This window comes from Budorcas taxicolor, chromosome 18, assembly GCF_023091745.1.
Source record: "Budorcas taxicolor isolate Tak-1 chromosome 18, Takin1.1, whole genome shotgun sequence".
In the NCBI taxonomy this organism is placed as follows: Eukaryota; Metazoa; Chordata; class Mammalia; order Artiodactyla; family Bovidae; genus Budorcas; species Budorcas taxicolor.
In genome coordinates, this window is record NC_068927.1 from 55,438,544 (window position 1) to 55,464,507 (window position 25,964).

Below are 25,964 nucleotides of genomic sequence, written 5' to 3' on the forward strand. Positions count from 1 at the left end.
GCCACGCAGCCCTCTGCTTCAGAGCTTTCGCACTTAGCTGTTTTCTCTACCTGGCACGTTCTTCTCCAAAATACTACCTGTGTGCTTGTCCTTCATTTCATTTTAATTTTTGCTCAGCACCTCTGTGGAATGGCCTTCACGATCAGGCTGACAAAAGTAGCATCGTCCGTCACTGATCCACATCACGCTTGATTTTCGTCACTTTTGGACATGTTATATGTCTCTCTTTGTCTGTCTCTAGAAGATACAAGCTCTGAGAGGGCAGGGATTGTGTCTGTTTCTTCACTGCTGTATTTCCACACCTTAGAGGGATGCCTGGCATTGTAGGTGCTCCATAAACAGTTGTTGAATGAGTTGTTCTTTGTAGGATAAAGTGGAGCCTGTTTCTTTTCCAAGATCTGAGGTCTTGGTGCTTAAGTGCATTCAATGAAAACCAAGGTTACTTCCTTTTGTCTTGTTTTGTTCTTCAGTGATTGGAGGTACTTCCACTGTTCTCTCATCCTGTTAACAATGTCTGCCTTGTAGGCTGCGGGCCTCCCAGGTGCTTCTTGTCGGCATGAAGGGACTCGGGGCTGAAATCGCCAAGAATCTCATCCTGGCTGGAGTGAAAGGACTGACCATGCTGGATCATGAGCAGGTGAGATGCGCTGTCCCCACATCACTGTCCCTCACAGTCTCCACCCCAGTATAGACACGTGGAGATTGTGTGTGTTCCTGCTTGCCCCTTCAGGGCTGTGAAAGAGGAGGGCTGGCGTTAATGACACTGTAGCCATGGAGACTGACAGTGCCAACGCCAGATTTGAATTCACCTCCACCATATCTTACGTGGTCCGCCAGTAGAGGCTCGGTCCCCTCACTGAGCTTGCTTGTCTGTAAAGTGGAGTTACCATCTCCCTTGAAGGGTGATTGGCACCGCAGTGCCCCCTAGTGGCAGGAACACCTCACCCAGAAGAAGAATTTGTCTTGGGTAGAGAGGGTGATAGCGAAGGACAGGGAAGCCTGGCGTGCTGCAGTCCCCTGGGGTCGCAGAGAGTTGGACACAACTGAGCAACTCAACAGCAAGAGAAGGGTAAGAGAGGAGACTCAGGGAGGGATGGTTCCAAAACTTGGAAGTCCTTGGTGTGGAAAAACAAAACAGCAGTGGGACGATAGTGTCTTCATTTGGTGGTGTAATCTGAGCATGGGGAACCAGGAGAGATTGCTGAGGGCGCGTGGCCTGCTTCTGCCAGCGCCTCAGCCTGGGGACGAACGCCGCTCAGTGTCGGAGCCACCCCTTACCTCTGCAGTGCGAGCACTGGTGGCGCTTTCAGCTTGGCTTCCGCTGCAAGGCCTAGCTCCTCTGACTGGTTTTCAAAAGCCTAACACGTGGTTCTCAGTCCCATCTGTGCTATAGAATATTCGGGTAGTTATTTAAGAGTAAAAGTTTCCCAGGTGAGTCTAAAGTCAAGGAGGGCTGAGAAGCACTGCCTTCATGTGACCTGATCCCAGTCAGCTCACCCAGCCTGATGCCCACTCATAAATTGCGTAGCGCATGAGCACTCAGTAGTTCTGCCTTTTACAGTTTGCTTGAGCTTTTGTCCCTTACTGCAGACATCCCAGGGAGACAGTGCTGCATGATGCAAAAGCTTTGGAATCATGCAGACTTGGGCTCAAGTCCCACCTTCTGAAGCTGGGCAAGGGTATTCACTTCCCAGAGACTTAGTTTATACATCTATAAAATGAAGATATTCATTCCCGCCCCTTAGAGTTCTTCATTTCAGTTACATCAGCATGCATCCAGGAACACCCGTGGCTACCTTGCAGTAGTCTAGGTATGGGCAATAGAAAAATCCACAGGAGCGACTTCCCTGGTGGTCTGGTGGTTAAGACTCTGGGTGCAGGTTCCATCCCTGGTTGGGGAACTAAGGTCCCACATGCCATGTGGTGCAGGGAGGTGGGGGGAAGGGAGGGATGCACAGGATTTGTTTCTCATTCTCAGTTTTTTCCAGAAACCACAGAAGGCTCCCTGACTCAGGTTGTGTCAGGGAGACATGAAAGGCTTCCCGGAGTGCTAAACTCAGTCTTAAAAAACAAGTAGAGATTTTTCAAGGTTGGAGGGGCTGTGTTTTAGGCAGGGGACATTAGCGCAGCATGGTAGAAATCAAAAATAACAAGCGGTTTGGTATTTGTAGAGCATGAAGCCTAAGGGATGGGGGTGAGGGTGCAGACTGCAGGTGAGGGCCAAGTCACGAAGGGCCTGCTGGTAAACTCCACTGTAAGCCTTTCCTTCTTCTCTCGGTGGTGCGGAGTCATTGGAGAGTTTCAGATGGGCGAGGGGCCCCTGAGCTTTGGGCCTTGTGTAGATCACTGATACCGTGTAGACTGTGGATGGCACAAGGCATGGGACAGAAGACTACTTAGAAGGCTGCCTTAGTAGTTTAGGGAGAGTTGGAAAGAGTCTGAGGAATGGCAGTGATGACAGAGATGGCGAGAAGCACGCAGAGGTGAGAGGTGCTTAGGTGGTAGGATCGGGTGGATTCCGTATGAGGAAGCAAGGAGTAACCACAGCTGCTGCCGTGGACTGGAGGTGCTGGACGCTATGCTTAGAGCGGTAGGTGTAGTGTGTCATTTAGTCCTCAGAAACAACTCTCAGATGGAGGGATTATCATCCCTATTTTACACATAAGAAAACAGAAGGAAAGGAGGTGAAGCATGGCCCACCCAAGGTCACAGTAGTTAGTGGGAGCACCAGAACCCAGGCCCCGACTCCTGGCAGAGCCCACCTGCTTAGTCTCATCACCTGGTGGCTGCTATCAAGGAAATGAAGAAGATACAAAGACCAGGTTTCTGGCTCTGGTGACTGAATGGGTGGCTGACTGGTGGGCTCATCAACAAAGACAACAAATGTAGAAGTCACATATGATTGGCCCCTGGGATCTACAGCAGGAAATATCCAATGGACAGTTTAACATAAGACTCAAATGGATTGGGAAGTCTGTATCAGTAGAAGCAATTTGAGAAACAGCAGTAGACTTTGGTAGATACTGAAAGGTATGGAGTTGGTTTATGGAGCTACATAGAGTGAAAATATGAGTGATTCTGAATGGAATCCTGAAGACAGCTGCACTGAAGAGGGCCCATATAGAGACTGGGGTGTCCGGTGAGGGGGAAGGAGAGCTAGGAGCTGAGAGGCCAAGGAGTAAGGCCCAGATGACCCAGGTAAGCCAGGCAGAGTGTTGAGTAAGTGCATTGCTTCTAGTAAAGTCGTCATTTTCAGCCTTCTCCGTCCATGGGATTCTCCAGGCAAGAATACTGGAGTGGGTTACCATTTCCTTCTCCAGGGGATCTTCCCAACCCAGGGATCGAACCTGGGTCTCCTGCACTGGAGGCAGACGCTTTAACCTCTGAGCCACCAGAGAAGCCCCATTTTACATGGGATTTCTTCATATTTGCTTAAAAGCGCACATTTAAGTCCTTGAGCCAGGATTTGAATCACAGATTTGAATCCAACCTTAATTACTCCAGAAACCGCCATGATGTACAATCTCTCTGTGTTGTGAGATCCCAGGATGGGTCACGGGGACTGTTAGACGGCTGGCCTGAAGTGGGAGGAGGACCAGCCCCGTATGCTTGGAGGAAAGACCGTAGGGACGTGTGCGCTGTGCATAGTTGGCAGGAGAGCAGGGTTTCCTCTACTGAGCCCAGTCTTGGTGGAGGTGGTGAGGTCATCCATGGAGATGAATGATTAAATTAGATGTTTGATGTGTGAAGAAATGGATTTTGAACAGTGGAATCTAATCCTGCTTGTGGCTATCAGGGGATTATATTATCTGTCTTTGAGGCTCTCTTCTGGTGATGTCCAGCCTTCCGAGTGAAATTGTCCCTCTGCTCCAGCCTCTGCTCATCTCGCCTCCTTTCTGAGTTTTAATTGAATTTAAGAGTTTGTTTCCAGCGTTCTTAATTGTGTCTGATTTTTGCATTGGTTTGATTTGAAACTACTTATAGGCAGGGACTGCATCTTTTAAGCTACTTATGTCTTTCTATGAATGCTTCAAGTTGGGCACATGGTAGGTATTTTTGGTCAGTTCTTAGCACTCATGATTATGTCATTTTGTTGGCAGTTAAAAATTAAGAAAGCATGGACTTTTTTGTTTAGAGTGAATTTTCATTATAAACACAAGGGGGTGCTCTTTAACCATCAATGCCCAGTTTTAAAAAGAAAAAAAAGTTAAATGTCTGTTTTCAAGCCTCAGGAGGAAAGAGTATAGGGAATCTGCGTTGGACAAATTCCTATAGAAACAGTTGTAATACAATTAGATGCTAGACATTTTAGTTACTCTTTAAAATGGAAAAGTTCAGGGGAACGTCCCTGGCGGTCCAGTAGTCATGACTTTGCTTTCCAATGCAGGGAGTTCAATCCTTGGTCCAGAAGCTAAGATCTCACATGCTGTTAGCCAAAAAACCAAAACATAAAACAAGCTATACGGTAACAAATTCATTAAAGAATTAAAAAAAAATAAAATGGAAACGTTCATTTGTTATTTTCTGCCAAATTCAAATATTCAAAAAAAAAAATTCATTCCCAGGTATCTCCAGAAGACCCCGGAGCCCAGTTCCTGATCCGTACTGGGTCTGTTGGCCGAAACAGGGCTGAAGCCTCTTTGGAGCGAGCACAGAATCTCAACCCCATGGTGGATGTGAAGGTGGACACTGAGAATATAGAAAAGAAACCCGAGTCATTTTTCACCCAATTTGATGCTGTAAGTTTCATAGAGAATGTAAAATCTGCTGTAGGAATTAAGCACTAGTTGTATGTTTATTAGGTCCCCTGGGGTGTTAGACTCTCAAATCTGAGCTTTTTCCCAATATAGTTTGTAGGCTGTTCTGTTCTTCGCTTTTAGTATTGGGTGGGCCAAAAAGTTGGTTTGGGTTTTTTGTACTATCTTAAGGAGAAACCCGAACCAGGTTTTTGGGCAACCCAAGCTGTTGCCCTAGTTGGGTGAAGTCTTATATTACCTTAGTGCGTATATGCCTCATTAGTGTTCGGCCTTAGTTTGCTGAGTGTGTGGGTTAGGCAGACCCAGGCTGTTGAATCTGCTTTAGCTGCTTGTGAATTGCTGCCTTATGGTTTCTTCTTTCGGCATACTTCCCCCAAGACCAGCTTTCATCATTGGTGTTTTGTCTTCCTTCCAGACTCTTCGCACACAGCTTTAATACATTTCACTGCAAATGTTTTCTTCCGAAAACTTAACAAGTTGGTGATTAATTTCTGTAGCAGAGTCATTTTTTTGTTAGAAATATCAAACTCCAGTCTGTGTTTTGTCTTTTAAAAGAGCACACCTGATCTTGGTCTGTCTATATCTCTCTCCTCCACACAGCCGCTTTGACCATGTTGCCATGGACAACTAGACAGAATCACTGCAGTCATAAGCCAAATGAAGCATATCCGACCTCACTTGATTTCACTGCCAAATCTCTGCACAGGTGAAAGGATAAGTGAAATTCTGCTTCAGTGTCTATACGACCTTTCAGACATGGTTCCCTCCACCTTGGAAAAGCTTTGTAAATGTTGGATAACCATGTAATAGTCAGAGATGATCTGCTTGGTTTTTCAGTGAAAGACCTATTACATGAGAGGTTAGGATTTGAGTTTGGTTTCCACGCCATTGTATCTCATATGTGCATGTATTCAAATGTGGGCTTCAAAGGATGGTTCATCTGTGCGTTTTGTCCCTTTAAGATTTTTTTCACTCTGTTTTGTAAGTCCAGATATTGGAACATTTTCCATTTGGACATAAGCCATCCTTCATTTCTTTATCCATAGCAACCACATTTGGTTTACTGTAGGTGTCCTTGAACTTTTAGCCACTAAAGCTTTGTTAGAACTGAAACAAGGGGTTGTTGCTTGTATTAATATGAGGCATGTTCACAGGGCAAGCGTGACTTGTTTGAGCCATGTTTGACTGGTCCTCATAGGTTTTCACACTCACTCTTGACTGCAGAGCTCTGTTCAGACAGTTTGCATGTTCAGCTGCACCTGTCTTGTCTTTTAGATTTGATTTCTCCCCGGGTGGCTGCAGCCTTTGAATGGCAGTGGAGACACATTTCTCTATGACGATATGTCAGTGTTCAGGCTCCCAGACAGCAGCAAAGAGGTTATCAAATGAAAACATCCTTTGGTAATTTCTTCTCCAACTTTCTCTGTTCAGAAGAAAACATGTGCGATTTAGAAGTTGTCTTCCTGCTCCTGATCACAAAACTTTTCCTGAAAAGATGGTGTCCTGTGCAGTAGAACTTAGCCATTTCCAATACCTCAACTTACTGGAACACGACCTGGAGGCCCCAGAGCAACATTGATGATTCCCCTGAGTGAATCACCAGCTCATTGTCTTAACTCTGAATGGGAGGTCACTTGGGCTATAACCTTTTCTTTTGTCCTTAAATTCAGATTAAGTTTCACATCGAAAACTGTGGAAAAATAATCTTAATGGGACTTGTTTACCTTCTTTATCATCACACATCAGTCAGAAGAAGGGGGGGATAATGCCCTTGTATTTAAACATGATCTTTGGGTAAATTTTAAAAAACTGGTTTTGTTTCTTGCTGTAGCTTAATCAGACTTTAATAGGTTTAATGATTTAGAAATAACTTACTCTGAATTATATTACTGTCTTTTCATGAAAACTGTGAAATGTGGTTTATGTATATTCATGGTTTAGGGGAAACAAATTCATTGAGTGCCTGTTACTTAATAGCTCGACGTGTTTCAGTTTGGTCACAGAAGGTGAAATGACAGTCTCGATGATTTACATTTTCTGCACACTGAGACCTGCAACTGTTCTTTTGTCTTCTAACCTGAGGATCCAAGGAACCTGTTGTACCAGTTTGAAACTGGCTTTAGACATGCCCAGAGAGACTGTTCATTAAGGTTTATTTAGACTTCTGGGCGGTGAGTCATGGTCTGCCTAACTCACATGCAGCCACTTTTCTTTTCTTCCGCAGGTATGTCTGACTTGCTGCTCCAGGGACGTCATAGTGAAAGTTGACCAGATCTGTCACAAAAATAGCATCAAGTTCTTTACAGGAGATGTTTTTGGCTACCATGGATACACGTTTGCCAATCTTGGAGAGCATGAATTTGTAGAGTAAGTTCAGGGAAAGGAGGAGAGAACATAGCATTTTAAAATGTACTTTTATTCACGGGTAAGAAATGACTGAAATGGTAAGATAGCATCACCGACTCAGTGGGCATGAATTTGAGCAAACTCTGGGAGATAGTGAAGGACAGGGAAGCCTGGTGTGCTGCAGTCCATGAGATTGAAGAGCTGGGCATGACTTAGCGATTGAAGGACACAACAGCAACAGGAAATGACCTGTTTAAGGAAAGTATTTTACTCTAGTACTTAGAACTTTGGGAAATCAGTTAACAGCTTATTGACTACATAGATTGTGTGTTCAGAATTGTAGGAGATGTGGCTCCTGCCTTCCAAGTTGATGGTCTCCTCTAGAGCAGGGGTTCCCCAACTCCCAGACCCCCGACTGGTACCAGTCTTTGACCTGTTAGGAACCAGGCCGTGCAGCAGGAGGTGGGCGGAGCTTCACCTCCTGCTCCCCATCACTTGTATTACCACTTGAACCATCCCCCGCCCTGACCATGGAAAGATTGTCTTCCACTGAACTGTTGGCGCCCCCCCACTGTGCCAAAAAGGTTGGAAACAGTTGCTCTAGGTCATGAGAAAGGCATTTCTAAGGTGATCAAAGCACACCACTTGGGTGTCTGATCAGTCTGGGCTTTGCTTTCTGTTTAGGGACGACTTGATTAGATTGTATACATTTGTTCTCCAGCTTGGGCTTGTGTGTGTTTAGGTTTGAGAGCTAATAAACTGAGTACTAATTAGTTAGATGGGCAACTCTGGAGGCACTCTCAGCCAGAGTCTACCTTGGAACATCTCCAGGGTCCAGAGGCAGCTCTGGTGGAACAAAGAGACCTCCTCTTCTTGCACCTTGAGGTTGCAGATCCTGGTAAGTCTCACATGATGAGACCTGCCATATTTTGAACTTATAGCTTCTAGATGAAAGATGGTGATGATACCATTCTTGTAAGATGACAAGAGTTGGTTTGGGGGCTGTGACTTTTGACCACCGCCATGCCGATGAGAGAGAGAGAGAGACCCTTTGTGGTAGTGAAGCCCCCACCAGGAGTCAAGACAGGAACTGTTTTCTTGCATTGAACTTTTCAGGGGAGCCCCTGAACTCTCTTCAGTCTGCAGGTTTCTTGCCTGTGAAGTCGAGATGGGGGAAGGATAGACATGTTCAGAATCTCTTATAACTCTAATGTGTGATGGCTTTAAGAAAATCTAGTCTTTGGGCATGTTGTAAATGGATAAAGAAGTCACTGTAGAGAAAAGAAGGCCAGATTATTTGAAGGTGAGCTCCCCATGGTGGATGGGAGGAAATGAATTCAGGGAATGTTTACAGCGTTTCTTGAGAACATACTGCGTGCTTGGCAGTCTGCTAACAATTGGTTATTTCTCTTAATAATCCTGGAGGGGTTATTATTCCCACATAGTAGGTAGATGCCACATCAGGTGGTCTTAGCACCTGGGCTGGGATTTGAGACCAGATCAGTGTGAGATGTTGCTCTTAACCACCATCCATTCCATGCAGTGAGCTGGTGATGCTCTTTTTGTTCTCATGGCATAATTCACAGAGTAAAACTCGATTCTCCCACTTCTCATCCTCTAGGGAGAAAACCAAAGTTGCCAAAGTTAGTCAAGGAGTAGAAGATGGACCTGATACCAAGAGAGCCAAACTTGATTCATCTGAGACGACCATGGTCAAGAAGGTATGTTGATGTAGCTGATTCACTTTGCTGTACAGTAGACACACAACATTGTAAAGCAACTGTGTAATTGTGTTGTTGTTGTTGTTGTTTTAGTTGCGAATTCATACTTGTTTTAGTTGCTAAGTCATATCTGACCCTTTTGTAACCCCATGGACTGTGTAGCCTGCCAGGCTCCTCTGTCCACGGGATTTCCCAGGCAAGAATGGATGGTGAGATGGGGAGTGTTAAGTCAAAAAGCCCTAGGATCCTGTAGGCTCCAGGCCATAACCAGGAAAGGAAACATGTAGTCCTGAAGGGAGGAGTCTGGACAGAGTGGACCAGCGCTTGTCCCCTTTAAAGGGGGGCAGATATGCTTAGTGCCAGCTAGCTGTTACCATGAGGTTGCGTGTTCAGTAGCTAAGTCATGTCTGAGTCTTTGCGACCACATGGACTGCAGCACGCCAGGATTCCCTGTCCTTCACTATCTCTCAGAGTTTTCCCAGGCTCATGTCCATTGAGTTGGTGATGGCATTCAACCATCTCATCCTCTGTGGCCCTCTTCTCCTGCCCTCAATCTTTCTCAGCATCAGGGTCTTTTCCAGTGAGTCAGCTCTTCACATCAGGTGGCCAAATTATTGGAGCTTCAGCATCAGTCCTTCCAATGAATGCTCAGGGTTGATTTCCTTTAGGATTGACTGGTTTGATCTTGCAGTCCAAGCGACTCTCAAGAGTCTTCTCTAACACCACAGTTTGAAAGCATCAGTTCTTTAGTGCTCAACCTTCTCTGTAGTCAAACTCTACATGACTGTTGGAGAAACCGTAGCTTTGGCTATATGGACCTTTGTAGACAAAGTGATGTCTCTGATTTTTAATATGCTGTCTGGGTTGGTCATAACTTTTCTTCCAAGGAGCAAGCATCTTTTAATTTCATGGCTGCCGTCATTGTCTGCAGTGATTTTGGAGTCCAAGAAAATAAAATCTGTCACTGTTGCTGCTTTTTCCCCATCTATTTGTTGTGAAGTGATGGGACCAGATGCCATGATGTAGTTCATTGAATGTTGAGTTTTAAGCCAGCTTTGTCACTCTCCTCTTTCAGTCTCAAGGGGCTCTTTAGTTCCTCTTCGCTTTCTGCCATTAGAGTGGTATCATCTACATAATTGAGGCTGTTCATATTTCTCCTGGCAATCTTGATTCCAGCTTGTGAGTCATCCAGCCTGGTATTTCACATGGTGTACTCTGCGTATCAGCTAAATAAGCAGGGTGACAATATACAGCCTTGACGTACTCCTTTCCCAATTTGGAGCCAGTCTGTTGTTCCATGTCTGGTTCTAGTTGTTGCTTCTCTCAGGGTCAGGTAAGGTGGCCTGGTATTGCCATCTCTTTAAGAATTTTCCACAGTTTGTTGTGATCTACACAATCAAAGGGTTTAGTGTAGTCAATGAAGAAGCAGTAGATGTTTTTCTGGAGAAAATGTGAACCTAGTGATGCCCAGATGTGATTTTTCAAGAGAGTGAGAAATGTAGATTTTTTTCATATGCTCTGTCCCTGACTTGTTAATGCCAGCAGCCTTTTTGCACGCTGTTCCCTTGCACCGTGTAGAGACTAAAGAGAACGTGTGCCCTCCTTACTTACCTGCTCTGTGGGCCAGCAGTTTGAACCTTTGGTGTATGGAGTAGCATAAAGAAGACTGTTGTTGAGCACAAGCCATTACTCTTGTAGAGATTTTTTTGTTTTCAAATTGGTAGACAATTTAGTAGGCTCCTTAATGGGCAGGGAGACAGTTTAAACTTGAATTGCTTATTGCTTTTTTAAAATAAAGTTTTTGTTTTTTTCCCCACCAAATAACCTTTTAAGAAGAAAGGTCTTGATATTGACAAGTGTTCTCAGGTGTGTATATATATATATATTTTTTAACGTAGTTTATGTTAGGATTGGTACTATAATTCATTTTATATAAGAAAGAGTGGAACGGGAATCAGTAGATAGATGATGGTTTCATAGCTAGTGTTGGAATTTGAGAAGGGAAGTCACGCGATGAGGAAAACAAATCCAAGTGGCCAGAATTGGTTTTGTTAAACCAAGAGGAAAGACATGGCCAAGCCCATGTTTACTCTTTACTTTGTAGATTTAAACGTTGAGGAAAAAAACCAGCTGGTCAGGGCGTTGAGTTAAAATTGCTCTAAAGGGGGGATTCTAAGAGTGCAGAAACCACAAAAGAGACTGCAGAAAACCACAGAAGTGGAACTCTTGAGTTTCCAGCAAGGCTGCATTGGAGATTTTCTTTCTCTTGCTTTTTATGTTTGTGTTGGAATAGTTCAATGCTGTGAGTGCGATACAGAGGAATTATTAAGCCCTAATTTTAGTGTCTATTCACAGGACCATAATTATCCAGAGCGAACATTAGTGTTTTGGCCAAAACTTGCGTCTTTTTCTTTCTTCCTTTCTTTCTTTCTTCTTGAGGCCCAGTCAAGCTTTATCTGAATGGCTCCGTGAGTTTGGTTGGGGGAGATAAATTGTTAACTAAGGGAGGAGGACAAAAGCAGCTTTGTGGGTGCTGTCAATTTATAAATCACACCCTCTTACAAGTGTGACACTTGGCCTTGGTGTGAAGGGTTTTATGGCTTAAGGGCCTTCTCTGATTGAGGCGGGCCTTTCACATTCAAATAGAGAGAGCCCTAGCTTTGTGAGCCCTGCACAGCGGGAAGTTTCCTGGGAGTCAGTCTGCTGGTGCCCACTGGGGCGAATCTGGAAACCTCTTTCGGGAGCCACTTTAGTGAGCTATGAGGAGAATGTGGGCAGCCTGGCAGGCCCTGGGTGGCCTCTGCGTACCATTCTGCGGGCTCTTCAGGCACACAGCTCTTTGTGTAGCCTCTTCCTCCACAGGGCCCAATTTGAAGGTATCAAAATATTCCCCAGCTGACATTGTTAGTCAGCTGTTTCACGGGGACAATTCAGGCTTGGATTCCAACCCTGAGCCGTGAAGGTCGTGAGGCATGCAGGGCATTCCTCATGACAATCTCCGGGATTCCAAACCTTGTCTTTGTGTGGCTGCCCCAGGAGCTGCAGAAGGCTGGGGCCAGGCTGGGGCCAGGCCGGGGCTCGGCCACCTTGCGAGAATGTGCCGTCTCCATTTTGGCAGTGACTGCTCCACAGTTCCGAAGTTTTCCTCCAATTCAAAAATCCCTGGGTTTAGAGTCTGCCCTTTCAACTAGTTGGGCTATGCTCAGCCTTGCAGGATGGGGGTGGGGAAGCAGCCACTTCCTGTTTCCTGTGAAAGGCTTCTGGTGAGGGTTCCCTTCCCCTCCCCCCTTTCCTTAGGTTCAACCCTATGTTGTACACCCACTTGTGCTTAAAGGTACACATTGTGCTCCGAAATTAGAAACGTTAAAAAACAAAGAGGAAAAACAGAGCTGTGGTTTTCACACCGTCTAGGAAGATGCTTGGCCAGGCCTTTCTAGCACCTGTGCGAAGGTGAGAACTACAGTGGCGGGCAGATGCCCAGCCCAGAGACTGGTGCTCAGGACACTGTGTGCTTCCTTTGGTGCCCAGGAGGAGTCATCAGAGAGATTTCCCCATAAACAGGTCTTAGGCACAGGCGTGAAGTGGGTACCATATACAGCACGTAAAGGAGATGGCAGCGGTTTTATGACGAGGAAGTGTCTGGAAAGGTTTCCCTGAGGAAGAGTTGTTAGAGTTGAAATGTGAAGAACAGTCTTGCAAGCACCCAAGCCAGGATCAGCAGCCAGTCACAGGAAACAGGGTCAAGAAAAAGCTCAGATGTTGAGACAGAACGACTCTGACTTCCCTGGCTCCAAACAGCCAGTTCTTTCTGTATCTGTGAGTTGCAAAATGCCTACTGTGTACAAGGCACTGCATCGGGTGCAGGGAAGTACGTTAGTTGTCTTATCTCCATTTACAGCAGACCCTGAAGCCCAGAGAAGTTAAGGGACCTGCCTGAGATCACATAGCTGTGTCAGAGGAAGGACTGGGTGGGCTTCCCTGGTGGCTCAGATGGTAAAGAATCTGCCTACACTGCAGGAGACCTGAGTTCGATTCCTGGGTCAAGAAGACCCCCTGGAGAAGGGAATGGCAACTCACTCCAGTATTCTTGCCTGGAGACTCCCATAGACAGAGGAGCCTGGCGGCTACAGTCCATGGGGTCACAATGAGTCAGAGATGACTGAGAGGCTGACACAGGGAGGGGAGAACACGGGCTGTGGCCGAGGTTGCAGGGGCGCTTTATCACCACAAGGCGCAACCCCTTGGAGTTTCCAGGATGACTTGAAGTTGGGTGAGGATGCCAGGCTGAAGTATGTGAAAATCAGGGTCACTTCTGAAAACTTTCAGGATGAATGACCACCAGTGTGCTCCCGTGTTGCTGCCCAGGTTTCGTTATTGTTAGGGGGCTGCCGGACAGGAGTGGATAGATTCTTGGGGGTGGATACTCTCTGTGATAGCTTTTTAAAGATTAAACATAAAGATTTGCTTCTGACATGCTAAGAAATAGACTTAATTTTACCCCTTCTGAAGTAGTGGGTGACTAATTTTGGCCCTGGAAGTCCCTTTTTCATGAATTAGTTGTGAAATTCCACAGTTGAAGAGTGATTCATTGCTTTGATTTCTCCTTTCTGAGCCATTTATTTGTTGACAACTCGCATCCTCCTCTCAGCCCCATCTTTACAGCAACATTCCTGGTGGCTGGCTAGTGGCTCCGCCTCTCCTCTGGCACGTTGATGGCAGCACCCGTTGCCCCTCAGATGACTTGGCAGTGGCTCCCTCGTTCACGCAAACTCCATTCGACCTGGGCTGGGGAGTTTGGTTCCCAGCTGTGTTCTAGTGCAGTGCCCACACATGCGTGTTCAGGACATGTGTGTTCAGTGTACAGGAAGCATAAGATGACCCAACTTGGGAGATTATTATTGTTGTAAAAAGGATTTGTTCATCAGTTAGAAAGGATTTAACTTTCTTTGTGATTGAATAAATTGATTAGTGTTGTAGTATGTTAGTTCTCATAGTTGAGGTTATTTGAACTGAGCTGAGAACAGACTTTTAAAGAAGACGAGGTTCTTGGTGAAGAATGTGTAGAAGTCTGTTATTGAGTTGTTGCCTGGACCAGAACCTGCAGGCCAGAGAGGTTCAAAACTCCCTGTCAGAGTGACTTGGTATGTTTGTGGTTGGGGGCAGGCAGGGAGGGGGCAGGGTGTACATTGCAGAGGATTTGGTGGGAAGCCGATGGCAGGTTTCCCAGGTAGAAGAGTTTTGGAGCGGGTGCTGCTGGTGCCTTGTCTCATCGGAGAGAAGTTTCTCGGTTCTATGGATGAGGAATAGAAGTCCCTGCCAGCATCACAGCACAGTGTGTGTGTGTGATATTTGAGACACAAAAATCATGTGACATCAGTGTAAGTCATAAAACACAACAATCAAGCAAACACTATCCACCTTAATAAGCGGAAGGTCTCCAGGACGCTTGTACCGATCTGCGTGTTCTTTCTCTGTCTCCTCAGGTCTGCTGGCACATTTGTGAGGATTTACTAAGGTATCCAGAGAGTGGATATAGGCCGGCTTGGCATGGTGTTTCATCATGTGTTTGTAGTCTCAACAATGGAATAACGCTTACTAGGTGATGTTGTAGGGTAGAAATTAAGAATGTAGAGCGAAACCACCATGAAACCACCACCCAGTTTAAAGCAGAAAACACTATTGGGTGGTTGCGGCCACTTGGATGCCCCTCGCCCACATGAGTAACCGCTGTCCTCAGTCATGTTTCTCATTCCCATGCATTTCTTCTTCCTGCTCGACTATGTTTCCAAGCAATACAGAATTGTTTGGCGTGCTTTTTAATTTCTTAAAAGTTGGTTTCACATGCTTTTTTGTTGTTGTTGTTCATAGATACTCCCTTTATTAAATGTCTGGTGGCTTGTACCATCCAGAAAATACAATCTTAACAGTTCTCTGTGGGAAATTCACCTGTTATTTTTTAAATTTTTTATTTTTAATTGCAGTAGATTTACAATATTATACTAGTTTCAGGTGTACAGCACAGTGATTCAGTATTTTACATATTATACTCTACCAAATGTTATTACACAATAATGGCTGTAATTCTTTATCTGATACAATATAAACTTGCTGCTGTTTTATAAATAGGAGTTTTTCATCTCTTAATCCCATACACATAATTTGTCCCATCACACTTCTGTCTCTCCTATATCTGTGTAGTTGCTAAGTCATGTCCAGCTCTTTGAGACCCCATGGACTGTAGTCTGCCAGGCTCCCATGTCCACGGGATTCTCCAGGCAAGAATACTGGAGTGGGTTGCCATTTCCTCCTCCATTCCACATGCTTTTTAAGAGCAGCTTTGTGAGGCCATCTGTGTTTGTGTGTAGGTCTGGAGCTTTGCTGTCCATTATGGTAGCCACCAGCCGCGTGTGGCCATTCAAATTAAAATTAATAAAATTTAATTTAAAAATTCAGTTCTGCAGTCTCACTAGCCACATTTCACATGCTCAGTAACCACACACGGCCTGTGGCATCCATATTGCAAAGCACCCGTATACAGAGTGTTCTTGTCATCATTGCAAGTTCTGGACAACAGTCACTGCAAGACAAGTTTTATTGGTGGGTTTTTTGTTTATTTGTTTTGACCACAGAGTATTTGTTGTGTGAAAACATTACTATTTATTCTCCTGTTAATAGGCATTTAGCTATGTAAGTTTTTGCCGTTACAAATTGTGTTGCAGTCAGTGTTATGTGTGTGCATAGATAATCTCTTTGGGTAGGTGTGTGATTTCTCTAGGGCATAGGAGAATTAGAATGTGCACACCTTCAACTTCACCAGACTCTAAAAAAGTAAGTCTTAAGGCATTTTCTCTATTTACATTCCAACCCAGCAGCATGTAACAGTAACATTTGGTAACTTGGGGCTCTTTTGCCACTCTGCCGAGTGTGAAAACTGTCTCGGGTTGTGGTTGTCAGTTGTTAAAATGCTTTTGAAAACTATAGTCTCTGATAAGTAGGTGTGGAAATTAGACCTCGAAATCTGTAGTTTAAAAGTTGTTTCAATTCTGATTTACATGCTGCTTTACATCCAGATCTTTATCACTTCTTATAGATGTTCAGCCTGATTTTAAAAAGTAAAATAGGGTACTTCCCCAGTGGTCCAGTGGTTAAGATTCCATGCTTCCATTGCAGGAGGCATGGATTTGATCCTTGGTTGGGGAACTAAGATCCCACATGCTATGCGGCACAGCCAAAAAAAAAAACCCACAGAAAACAAAATGGTTTCACAAGTTCCAATGTGGAAAATATAGAACAAACTGAGAAAATGTGAATCTTGCTACCCAGTAATGTCACTATTCTTTTTATGCATGTGCATAATAAATTGGAGTGCTAGTTAATATATGTAAATATATGCAAGACATACATAATGACCTAATGTATGTGGCATATATATATATGTGTGTGTTGTCTTTCCTTTTTTCACTCCGTGTGTTTTCATAAGCACTCCTCAAATCTTTGTGTCTCCTTTGGAGAGCATGCTTCTGTTCTACTCTATTTTATTTATTGAGCTATAGTTGGCATACAATTAGAGAACATGATTTTTAAGTGGCTGTCTGGTAGGTCTTCCTCGCTTTGCCTTGCCGTGATCTGTTGAGCCAGTTTCCTATTGCATAGAGGTTATTGCAGTCTCCCACTATCTAAATGGCTCATCACAACCCCATAATTTGATAGCTGATAGACTGTGTGGAGAATTCATCTTTTATATTTATTGTTGGGCTTTTTGGCAAATGAAAGGCAGGTGGGTCTTATCAGCTCCTGGGTATTTGCTGAAAATTCTGCTCCATTCAATGCTGTGCCTTTCACTGTGGTCTCTGCATCAGGAAGCTGCTACCCAGTGTAAGAAGGCTTGTTATTAGTCTTAACTAGACTCTCAGATTGAAATCCTCAAGGCCCAGAATGATCAGGAAGGAAAACGGACAGTGGAGGGGAGTGGGTGAGGCCTACCAGACAGGGATTCGTGAGCTGAGGGCATGGTGAAACAGGAGGGGTTACTTCGTTTGGGGGAATGGTAGCAGCTGCTACCTGGCAGGCTTTGTGGCTGCTTCATCTGAAGGCTCTTTACTCCCTGAAAGCGGTGTCAGGCAGCCTTTTCTCTTTATAAACTCGACGCCAGTGAGGTGGGTAAGGCAGGCACCACCGCCTTTTGCATCTGTTCTACTACAGATTAGGCAGCTTGGTTAAGTTTTATTTTTGTTATGAGCCACAATAGTAGAATTTGGATACTTTGAACCAAAAAAGGGGGCATTAATTGGAGGCAGGCTGCAGTAGCCCAAGAAGCATGGGAGTTTTATTCCTGTGATCTGAGAAGAGGAAAAAACCAGGGCAGCTGGGAAGCCCTGGAGGCAACAGGAATCTGGCCTCTCTCTTTAGAGTTCTGCCATGAATGTGTCTCTATTTCCAGCTTTCATATTCTTGATTAAGGAATCTGGTGGGCCTGGCTTGGGTCGTGTGACCACCTCAGACTCTGTCACCTGTGCTGGTGGGTTGGTACACATTAAAGCCAAGGCCACAGGGGCCTCCTCCTTAGATCCCAGGAAACTTCTCCAAAAGTTGTCTGCCACAGACCCAAGAGAGGTGAAGTCATTGGTCCACAGTCAAAGACTAGTGGCAGAACTGGGACTAAATCTGCCCTAAAGTTGGGAAGGGCAGAGGGCCTCTACCCTTGGCTGTGGTGCTCTAGAAGGTCCCACTCCGGCCTTCCTCCAGCCATTCCCCTCACAGGGTAAGGATCCCATGAGATCAGCAAGGTGCATCTGCCTGGGTCCCATAGCCTTGCCCCCAGTTCTGAACCCCATTCTGGGTACCTGGACCCCTGGAATCTCCTGGCCAGATAGCCTCAGGCTCACTTTCTAGGCTGCTTCCCTGTCTGCCTCTGGAGTGTGGACCTTACCACAGCGTCTGAATGCCTCGGCCTGAGGATTGGATGTTTTGGTAGGGAAGGATGGGCAAAACCTTGTGCAAAATCAGGTTCAAAGCTCCTTACGTTGTGGGTGAGCCAGAATGAGACGGGGGCGACCTTCCCAGGGTACCTCCTCTGGCACAGGACTCCCACAGAGTGTGAGAATTCCAAATTTGAACCTAGTTTTCCAGGTGGTTATGAAGGAGGTTTATTTGTCAAGGCTGGAGAATACAATATACTTTACTTAATAGCTTATTAGTGTGATTTATAACTGAATATGTAGACATGATATATGGATTTTCATTTGTACTCTTACCCTCAGGCCCTGAGAGTGTTAGAGGCAGGCCTGTCTCAGACTGATTCTAGAACCAACTTTTTTCCCCTTATTCTTCATATAATGGCTTAACAAATCAGTGGATTCTTAGCATTGGTCTTACTTAGCCAGGCAAACTACAAAAATTTTGAATGAAACTCTTGGTGGGTTTTGAAACCTGGTAAGACGTTTCCTTATTGTGATGGCATCTCCAGGTCGTACTGCTGATGGCTTGATCTGTGTGGTAAGACTTGTTAAGAAGGGGCTGGCAAGTCTATACCAAGCACTAAATGTCCCTCTGGTTGACAACATGACTTAGCTTCTAAGGTCAGACAGACCCATTGACCAAAAAGTTTGAGGGCAGTACAGCTATCCTGTATCCTAGCTCTTACAGTGGGCCCAAACCCCAGAGGAGTGATCATGGGGAGGCGGAAAGCCACCTTACACACCATGGCTGTTTTTCATTTTCACCAGCAGTTTGTGTTTTCACCTTTCAGGTCCATTTTGATCTGCAGCTGTGGGAACTGCCTGGCAGCTAATGGGTCTTGGCTCCCTTAGCCTGTAAATTGCGCCATTGTTGTCTTCCTTCTGTTTTATTTTTCTTTCTGCTGTGGGGGTGGGGGGGAGTCGGTAGAGGGAAGAAAGGAAGACACACACCTCTGTAAGTCTGAAGGTTTATACACTTGCACACACACATGTACTAGCTTAAACTTGGTAGAAGTAGCTGACAACTAGATGAGGATAAGGTGCCACTGCCTTACTCCCACATATTTTAGTCTGTATTTTCTCAAATAAGGTATTCTCCGTGATCAGAAACCAGCCATCACAGTCAGGAAAAATACCTGGATAAGTCACTGCCATCTAAATCCTCAGACCCTGTTTAGGGTTTGCTGGTTATTCCAGTCATGTCCTAACAGCAAAAGGATCCAGGTCAGAATGGGATGCAACTAGATTTTCATGACATCTAAAGGTTGCAAGCCAGTTATTTTGTAAAATGTCTCTTAGTTTGGGTTCCTCTGATGTTCCTTGTAATTAGACTCTTGCTACACATCTTTGGCAAAAATACCATGACATGGATGCTTCTCATTGCATCCTGTGGTCTGGTGTGTGGTTTCCATGTGCTGCTTTACTGGTTGTGTTAATTTTGATCATTTGAGTAAGGTTACTTTCCATATTAGTCCTTTGAAAACAATTTTTTTTATCCTGTGTGACTAATAGGTATTTTGTGGAGAAGTATTTTGAAAATATATAAATACTTCATTCCTTAAAAAACTTTGCTCATTAGCTAATTTTAGATCTAAAGGATTATAGTTTACTTAAAAGTACTATCTATTATTCTTTACTTTTATCCTCAGATTGGTCCAGATTTGACCAGTGGAAGTTTCTTTAAGCTGAATTGTTACCTCGACATGTCCCATCATTCTTTGGGGCACTTTTCCTGTCTCAGGCTCCTCTCATGTTGCAGCTTTGCAATCAGTCATTTCTCCAAGGAGAAATGAATCTCTTAGTGGTGATTAGAAACCAGACTCTGTGTTTTAGATGTGCTTGTTGCTGCTAGAGTATCACTGCTTTTAGACTTTCTCAGTGTACACAGCAGGTAAATATTTGTATGTGTACACATACACTTGCATTTACATTTATTTCTTTATCTGTCTGTATATATGGAAAATGAGTTCACGGCAGTAACTCTCACCACAGGCTTCATTCTAATTCTCTCTGTTTCCGCAGTTCTGATTCTCTTCTTCTCTGACAGTGAAGCCTTGCTGCCCAGATTCTCAGTGTATTTTCTTGTCGCATCAAGTCCTTGGATGTGATCGGGCTCCTGCTGCTGCCCTCTGAGGACGCCCTCCTTGCCCTGCCCTGCCCTGCCCCCTCTAGTCCAGCCACCAGCTCTCCACACACACGTTCTTTCCCTGTCCTTCAGTCCCAGAAAATGGCTTTTGGACTTCATTGTTTAGGAAAGGGAAAGAAAACTATTTTCTTACTCATAATTAGTTGTTTGTGTTTTAACATATATCTCTCATGGCATTTTTAAAAGAAAATTTGATGTAGGTTACTAGGTTTCAACTGTATTTCTTCCTGCCGTAGGGAGAAGGAATGCTGTTATTCATGGGTATTGTTGTTTGTGTCTGTTTACTAACACAGAATATTTCATTGAGTATCTTTAGACACATTTTATTGGTCACTTGTGAAGGAATTTCCATGGCGTAAATACCTCCAGATTCAGAATGGACAGAGCTTTGCTCTGTCTTCCTGCAGTGCAGAGAGTCCATAGCATTGATCTCTGTGACCCCAGTGCCCAGGGAAGCTCACAGTAAGTGCTCAGGAAGTGTTTATTGGATTTGAGTGGGCCTCAGCTTCTTTTCGGAGAAGGCAATGGCACCCCACTCCAGTACTCTTGCCTGGAAAATCCCATGGACGGAGGAGCCTGATACGCTGCAGTCCATGGGGTCGCCAAGAGTCAGACACGACTGAGTGACTTCACTTTCACTTTTTACATCCATGCATTGGAGAAGGAAATGGCAACCCACTCCAGTGTTCTTGCCTGGAGAATCCCAGGGACGGGGGAGCCTGGTGGGCTGCCATCTATGGCGTTGCGCAGAGTCGGACATGACTGAAGCGACTTAGCAGGAGCAGCTTCTTAGTGAACAAGGAAACCTAGTAATGGTGATGAGTTACTGCCTGGTGATTTGAAGTCAATGTATTTTATCCTTGGGCTTCCCTTGTGGCTCAGTTGGTAAAGAATCCACCATGCTGGAGACCTGGGTTCGATCCCTGGGTTGGGAAGATCCCCTGGAGAAGGGAACGGCTACCCACTCCTGTATTCTGGCCTGGAGAATTCCATGGACTGTATTGTCCATGGTGTCACAAAGAGTTGGACACGACTGAGCGACTTTCACTATTTTATCCCTAAACAATCTTGTCTTTTTTTTTAAAAAAAAAACAGAAGGTGGTCTTCTGCTCCGTCAAAGAGGCGCTGGAAGTGGACTGGAGCAGCGATAAAGCAAAGGCAGCTCTGAAGCGCATGACTCCGGATTACTTCCTCCTTCAAGGTGAGCCCTGAAAGCAGTTTCTTGGCATGCGCTTTGTGCTCTCATTTCTGCACATGAGGCTGCAGAGCCCAGAAGGTTCCTTGAGGTTGCCCTGAGCCAAGTTCCCCCTTAGTTGGTTCTAAGTGCTCACTTAGGACAACAGAGTGAACAGAGAGGAGGCCCATCATTGAGCTCTAGTTTCTTTACGATTTCTGCTTATTTTAAATTATGTGTTGAAATGAACTGCTTTCTGAAATTGAGCCCAAGATAACAGTGTTATAAATCAAGCTCCTGTCATCACCACTTTTCCCTCTGCAGAGTTCTTCCTGCTCAAAACCAGAGTTCCTCTCCTGAGAGATTTTCTCCCATCTCTCACCATCACTGCCAATGTTCAGAGGGCCTTAGTTGGGTGTTGGTTGCCATCTCAGTGTTCTTGTGCTTGACACTTTATTATTATTATTTTTTAAAATACCCACAGAATGTGGGATCTTGGTTCCCTGACCAGGGATCGCACCCTTGCCCTCTGCATTGGAAGCACAGAGTCTTAACCACTGGACTCCAGGAAAGTCCCTGTACTTTTAATTTTTTAATTTTATTTTTAAAACAGTAATCATGAACATTGAGTGCTTACTAGCAAGAGCCAGTGGGAGTTGATGTGTTATCCCTTAGTTCACAGACAAGAGAGCTAAGGCACAGAAAAATTGAGGTTCCTCTTGTTCTCAAGGTGAGCAAGTATGTAAATCACATGGGTTTGTTAGCATAAAAATAATCCATATCTGTTACAGAAAATACCAGAAAAGCCCGAAGAAAAAGAATCACCTTGACAGTTTTGTACTTTCGGGGATGTGCTTCTCAACTCCCCCTCCTCAATGCTGGGACATAGACACCCCTCTGTAAACAGCTGTTAATTTGCAGAGGTTTGGGCATAGCCTTGGTGTTTCTAACTGCCACTTATAAGGGGAGTCAGCTAGTATTTGAGTTTACCATAACCTGGGGATCCTCAGCCAGGGGCAGTCTTGCCCTCAAGGCAAGTAAGTGTCTGGAGACATTTTTGGTTGTTATGACTGGGGTTGGGGTTGGGAGAGAGTTGAGATGTTGCTTCATATCTTAAGACAGCCCCCAGGACAGAGTGCTCTGGCCCCCAGAGTCAGCAGTGTTGCAGTTGAGAGACCCTGATCTACAACCCTTTTGCAGTTTCCAGAGTACTTTCTTGTCCATCTCCTCATCACATCTCCCTCGTGAGATGGGCAAGGTAGGAATTATCCCCAGTTTGCTTTCTGGGGGTGAGGAGGCAGAGACCCAGAGAGGCTCATGTTTGCCTTAAGAGGACACCGAGTGAAGCCTCTCAGTCATGTCCGACTCTGTGACCTTGTGGACTGCAGCCGCCAGGCTCCTCTGTCCGTGGGAGTCTCCAGGCAGGATACTGGAGCGGGCTGCCATGCCCTCCTCCAGGGATCTTCCCAACCCGGGGATCGAACCTGCATCTCTTACATCTCTCCTGCATTGGCAACTGCGTTCTTCACCACTCACGTCACCTGGGAAGCCCAAGAGGACACCAGATGCAGGTGTAAGAGAGGTGGGACCTGAGCAGCCGGGTCTTTGAAATCTAATGGATTAAATACCTTATGAGGCACCAGGTAATAAGAGCATCCGTGCTCTGCTCTCAGTGCCCTGTGAGTGTTAGCTTGTTGGATCCTCGCCGCACGCACACGAAGATGCTGCTGTACACCCCTCTGTACACACAAGGGGTAGACTGGTAAAGACACAGGCCCGTGGCCCACCCTGTCCTCAGGAGCCTGTCACTGAGATGGGGAGGCAGGACTCGTGCCCTGGAGACCGGATGGGGGAAGGTGTATAATTCATCCCAAAAGACTCTGCTGACCATCACCATCAGAAGTTACAAGGGGCTGGGGAATCAACAGGACTTGAGGAAGAAGCAGGAGCTTAATATTATGAGGGACATGGCAGGCAGTGGTACACGGTTATTCAGAACTGCTGCTTTGCAGTCAAAACAGACCTGCCTTCCAGTCCTGGCTCTGTCTTTTTTTTTTTTCCCAAGTGGATGAGGTTGAGCCACAGACTTCAATTCCTAGAGGCTCCCTCAGATTCCCCTCTGACCATGGGGGTGTTGACAGTGCTGGCCTCAGGGCTTTTGTGAGGCTTGGATGATACCCTTGCAAGAGGCTTAGCCCAGAGCAAGTCCTAGAGACCTGTCTAATGTAGCTGTGTGCTTGGAGGCTGGAGGTACTTTCTAGTGTATAGTACAGTGTTAGGGTTGACTCAGTTTACCCTTAATTCCATACTTGAGTAGGTGTTATCATAGCAGCAATCCTGTCGGGCTTTAGTTTTTTTGCTTGTTTCATGTGTGTACTTCCCTCTTCTAAATGGTAACTAATTCTCTTTTTAGTTTCAAAGCTTTGCATTTGGAGATTAAGACTATGTTCATAACTAATAATGATACAGTTAGTTTCTTTATTATGATAAAAACATGCACCATAAAGTTTATCACCTTAACCATTTTTATGTGTAGTTTTTTTTTTTTTCTTTTTGGCTGCATTTGGTCTTCGTTGCTGCGTTTTTGCTTTCTCTAGTTGCAGAGAATGGGGGCTACTCTCTAGTTGTGGTGCGCGGGCTTTTTATTGTGGTGGTGTTTCTTGTTGCAGAGCATGGGCTCTAGAATGAGGGCTCAGTAGTTGTGACTCACAGACTTGGTTGCTCTGCGGCATGTAGAATCTTCCCAGACCAGGAATCAAACCCAGGTACCCTGCATTGGCAGGCAGATTCTTAACCACTGGACCACCAGGGAAGTCCGTGTGTATAGTTTTGTAACGTGTATGTGTGTGAGTCGCTGAGTCACGTCTGACTCTGCGAACCCATGGACTGTAGCCTGCCAGGCTCCTCTGTCCATGGGATTCTCCAGGCAAGAATACCGGAACGGATTGCCATTTCCTTCTCCAGGGGATCATCCCAACCCAGGGATCTAGCCCAGGTCTCCTGCATTGCAGGCAGATTCTTTACCATCTCAGCCATGAAGGAAATGTCCATAGTTTTGTAATAGGGAATTTTAAAAAAGGAGGCGACTCCACATGTCATACCATCTTGGTCAAGGCTGGCAGCTGTGTGCTTCCCACTCTTCCCTCAACCCCTGTGGCACACGTGGCTAAGAAAGCCTCCTCGTTGACCGGCCACTTCTCTCAGAGCCTCAGAATGCTCTCGACAGCACTGCCTGCAGTCCTCTCTGGGCATACAGATGAGCCCACTTCTCGATTCTAATTAGTCCACTTACGAGCTTATAAGAAGACCTAGAAGGGAAGTGACTCCTCCTCCTCCTCCTGGCTATAGAGCACACCAGTGGCAATATCAGGCCTAAAACCCAGGTCTAAAACCATGCACGTCCGCACCCCACCCTGCGCCACACACACACACCTGCACGTCCGCGCCACGCGCGCACACACACACCACGCACGTCCATGCCCATGCCGTGAGACACACACACACACCCCCGCACGTCCGCGCCTACCCTGCGCCACACGCACACACACACACCACACATCCGCGCCCACCCCACACCACACATACCCCCCGCACGTCTGCGCCCACCCTACGACACACATATACACACACACACCGCGCATGTCTGCGCCCACCCTGCGCCACACACACACATGCATGCACACGCACACACGCACAGTGCTCTTGCTGAGTTTTCCAGATATCCAGCACAGCCTTCGCTTTTCTCTTTGCAGCAGATGACGCGTCCTAACTTCTTGCATGTTGTCACATGCATATTCCTGATGTTTTGTTTCGCCCTCATGGGTCATCCTGTGCCCTGTGTGTCTTTCCAGATATGCTGCAACTGGAACTCTTAGGAGTATTCCAGCAGTGAGCATCAGGGTCTGGTTAGCTTTCTGGGGGCTTTTCACATGTGATTAACTCCTTGATTAAGGACTGGACTGAGCTTCTGGAAGTGGAGGGCAATGGCTCTCATGATCTCTTTCCCTAGGGGAGTCTGGCCGGCAGCTTAGACTTCTGCCAGAATTCAGCTTGTAAGTGTTAAGCGACTTGCTTTCTTTTACTTGATGGCCTTAAGTGCTTCGGAAGAGATCTTGGAGCATACATAGAATGACCTCATTTGTCTTGTTGGCTGCAAAATGTGTTTCTCCGGTCTTTTGTGACTAGTCTTACCAAATGTAAGTTGTTTTCAGCTTTTCTCAGTCCTTGGAATTTGTTCCCAAGAGCCTTTCTCGGAATGTGACTGATACACCTGATGATGCCTTAGGAATTCCTAGTGAGGTCAGAGTGCAAGGTCAGAGAACTTGACTGTGATACATACATGAGGATACCTTGCAGAGAACCCAAATGGAACACTTAGTAGGTGCCCAGCAAATAGTTTATACGTGAGTGACTAGTTTGCCTGTCTGGTCATTTCTTCCCCCCTCCCTCTGGTGTCCCCACAGGTTCCTCTTGCCTGCCTACTCCCCTGGGCACCCATCAGGCTTTTGATACCAGTGTCACCCAGCTCTGGCCTGCCCCGCACATGTAGACGGTCCTCATCCCATTCACTATCCAGCCCCTGTGAAACCGTTGCCCTGCTGTCCGTGTGCATGTGTTTGCTTTGTTGGGGTGTGAGTGTTTTTCCAGTTTACTTCATAAGATAGTGGCCAGACTGCACACTTCCTGCTGCATTTTCCACTATCTCGAGAGTCAGCCTCACCATCTGTGAGCAAAAGGTCTCATCTTTTTATTATTCTCCCATGGCATGTTGCAAAACATTAAGTGTGAGCTGGTTTCCTGTGGCAAAAAGTTGACTTTGATTTGTTCTTTTTGAGGTTACTGTGAGTTTATCATAACAGGAGT

At 45.6% G+C, this 25,964-nt stretch overlaps 1 protein-coding gene and 1 non-coding gene across 2 annotated transcripts in view; one reads left to right on the forward strand and one right to left on the reverse strand.

The window, feature by feature from the left end:
- SAE1 (SUMO1 activating enzyme subunit 1) overlaps positions 1–25,964 on the forward strand; it is a 59,993-nt gene that overhangs the window by 12,220 nt on the left and 21,809 nt on the right. The window contains exons 2-6 of the mRNA XM_052656985.1: positions 526–637; positions 4,566–4,739; positions 6,982–7,124; positions 8,725–8,824; positions 21,023–21,128. Of these exons, the coding sequence (XP_052512945.1) occupies positions 526–637; positions 4,566–4,739; positions 6,982–7,124; positions 8,725–8,824; positions 21,023–21,128 (635 nt within the window). The remainder of the gene's footprint in view (positions 1–525; positions 638–4,565; positions 4,740–6,981; positions 7,125–8,724; positions 8,825–21,022; positions 21,129–25,964) is intronic.
- Positions 3,327–3,398, reverse strand: TRNAW-CCA (transfer RNA tryptophan (anticodon CCA)). Its single transcript has one exon. It is a non-coding gene; the product is annotated as a tRNA-Trp (tRNA).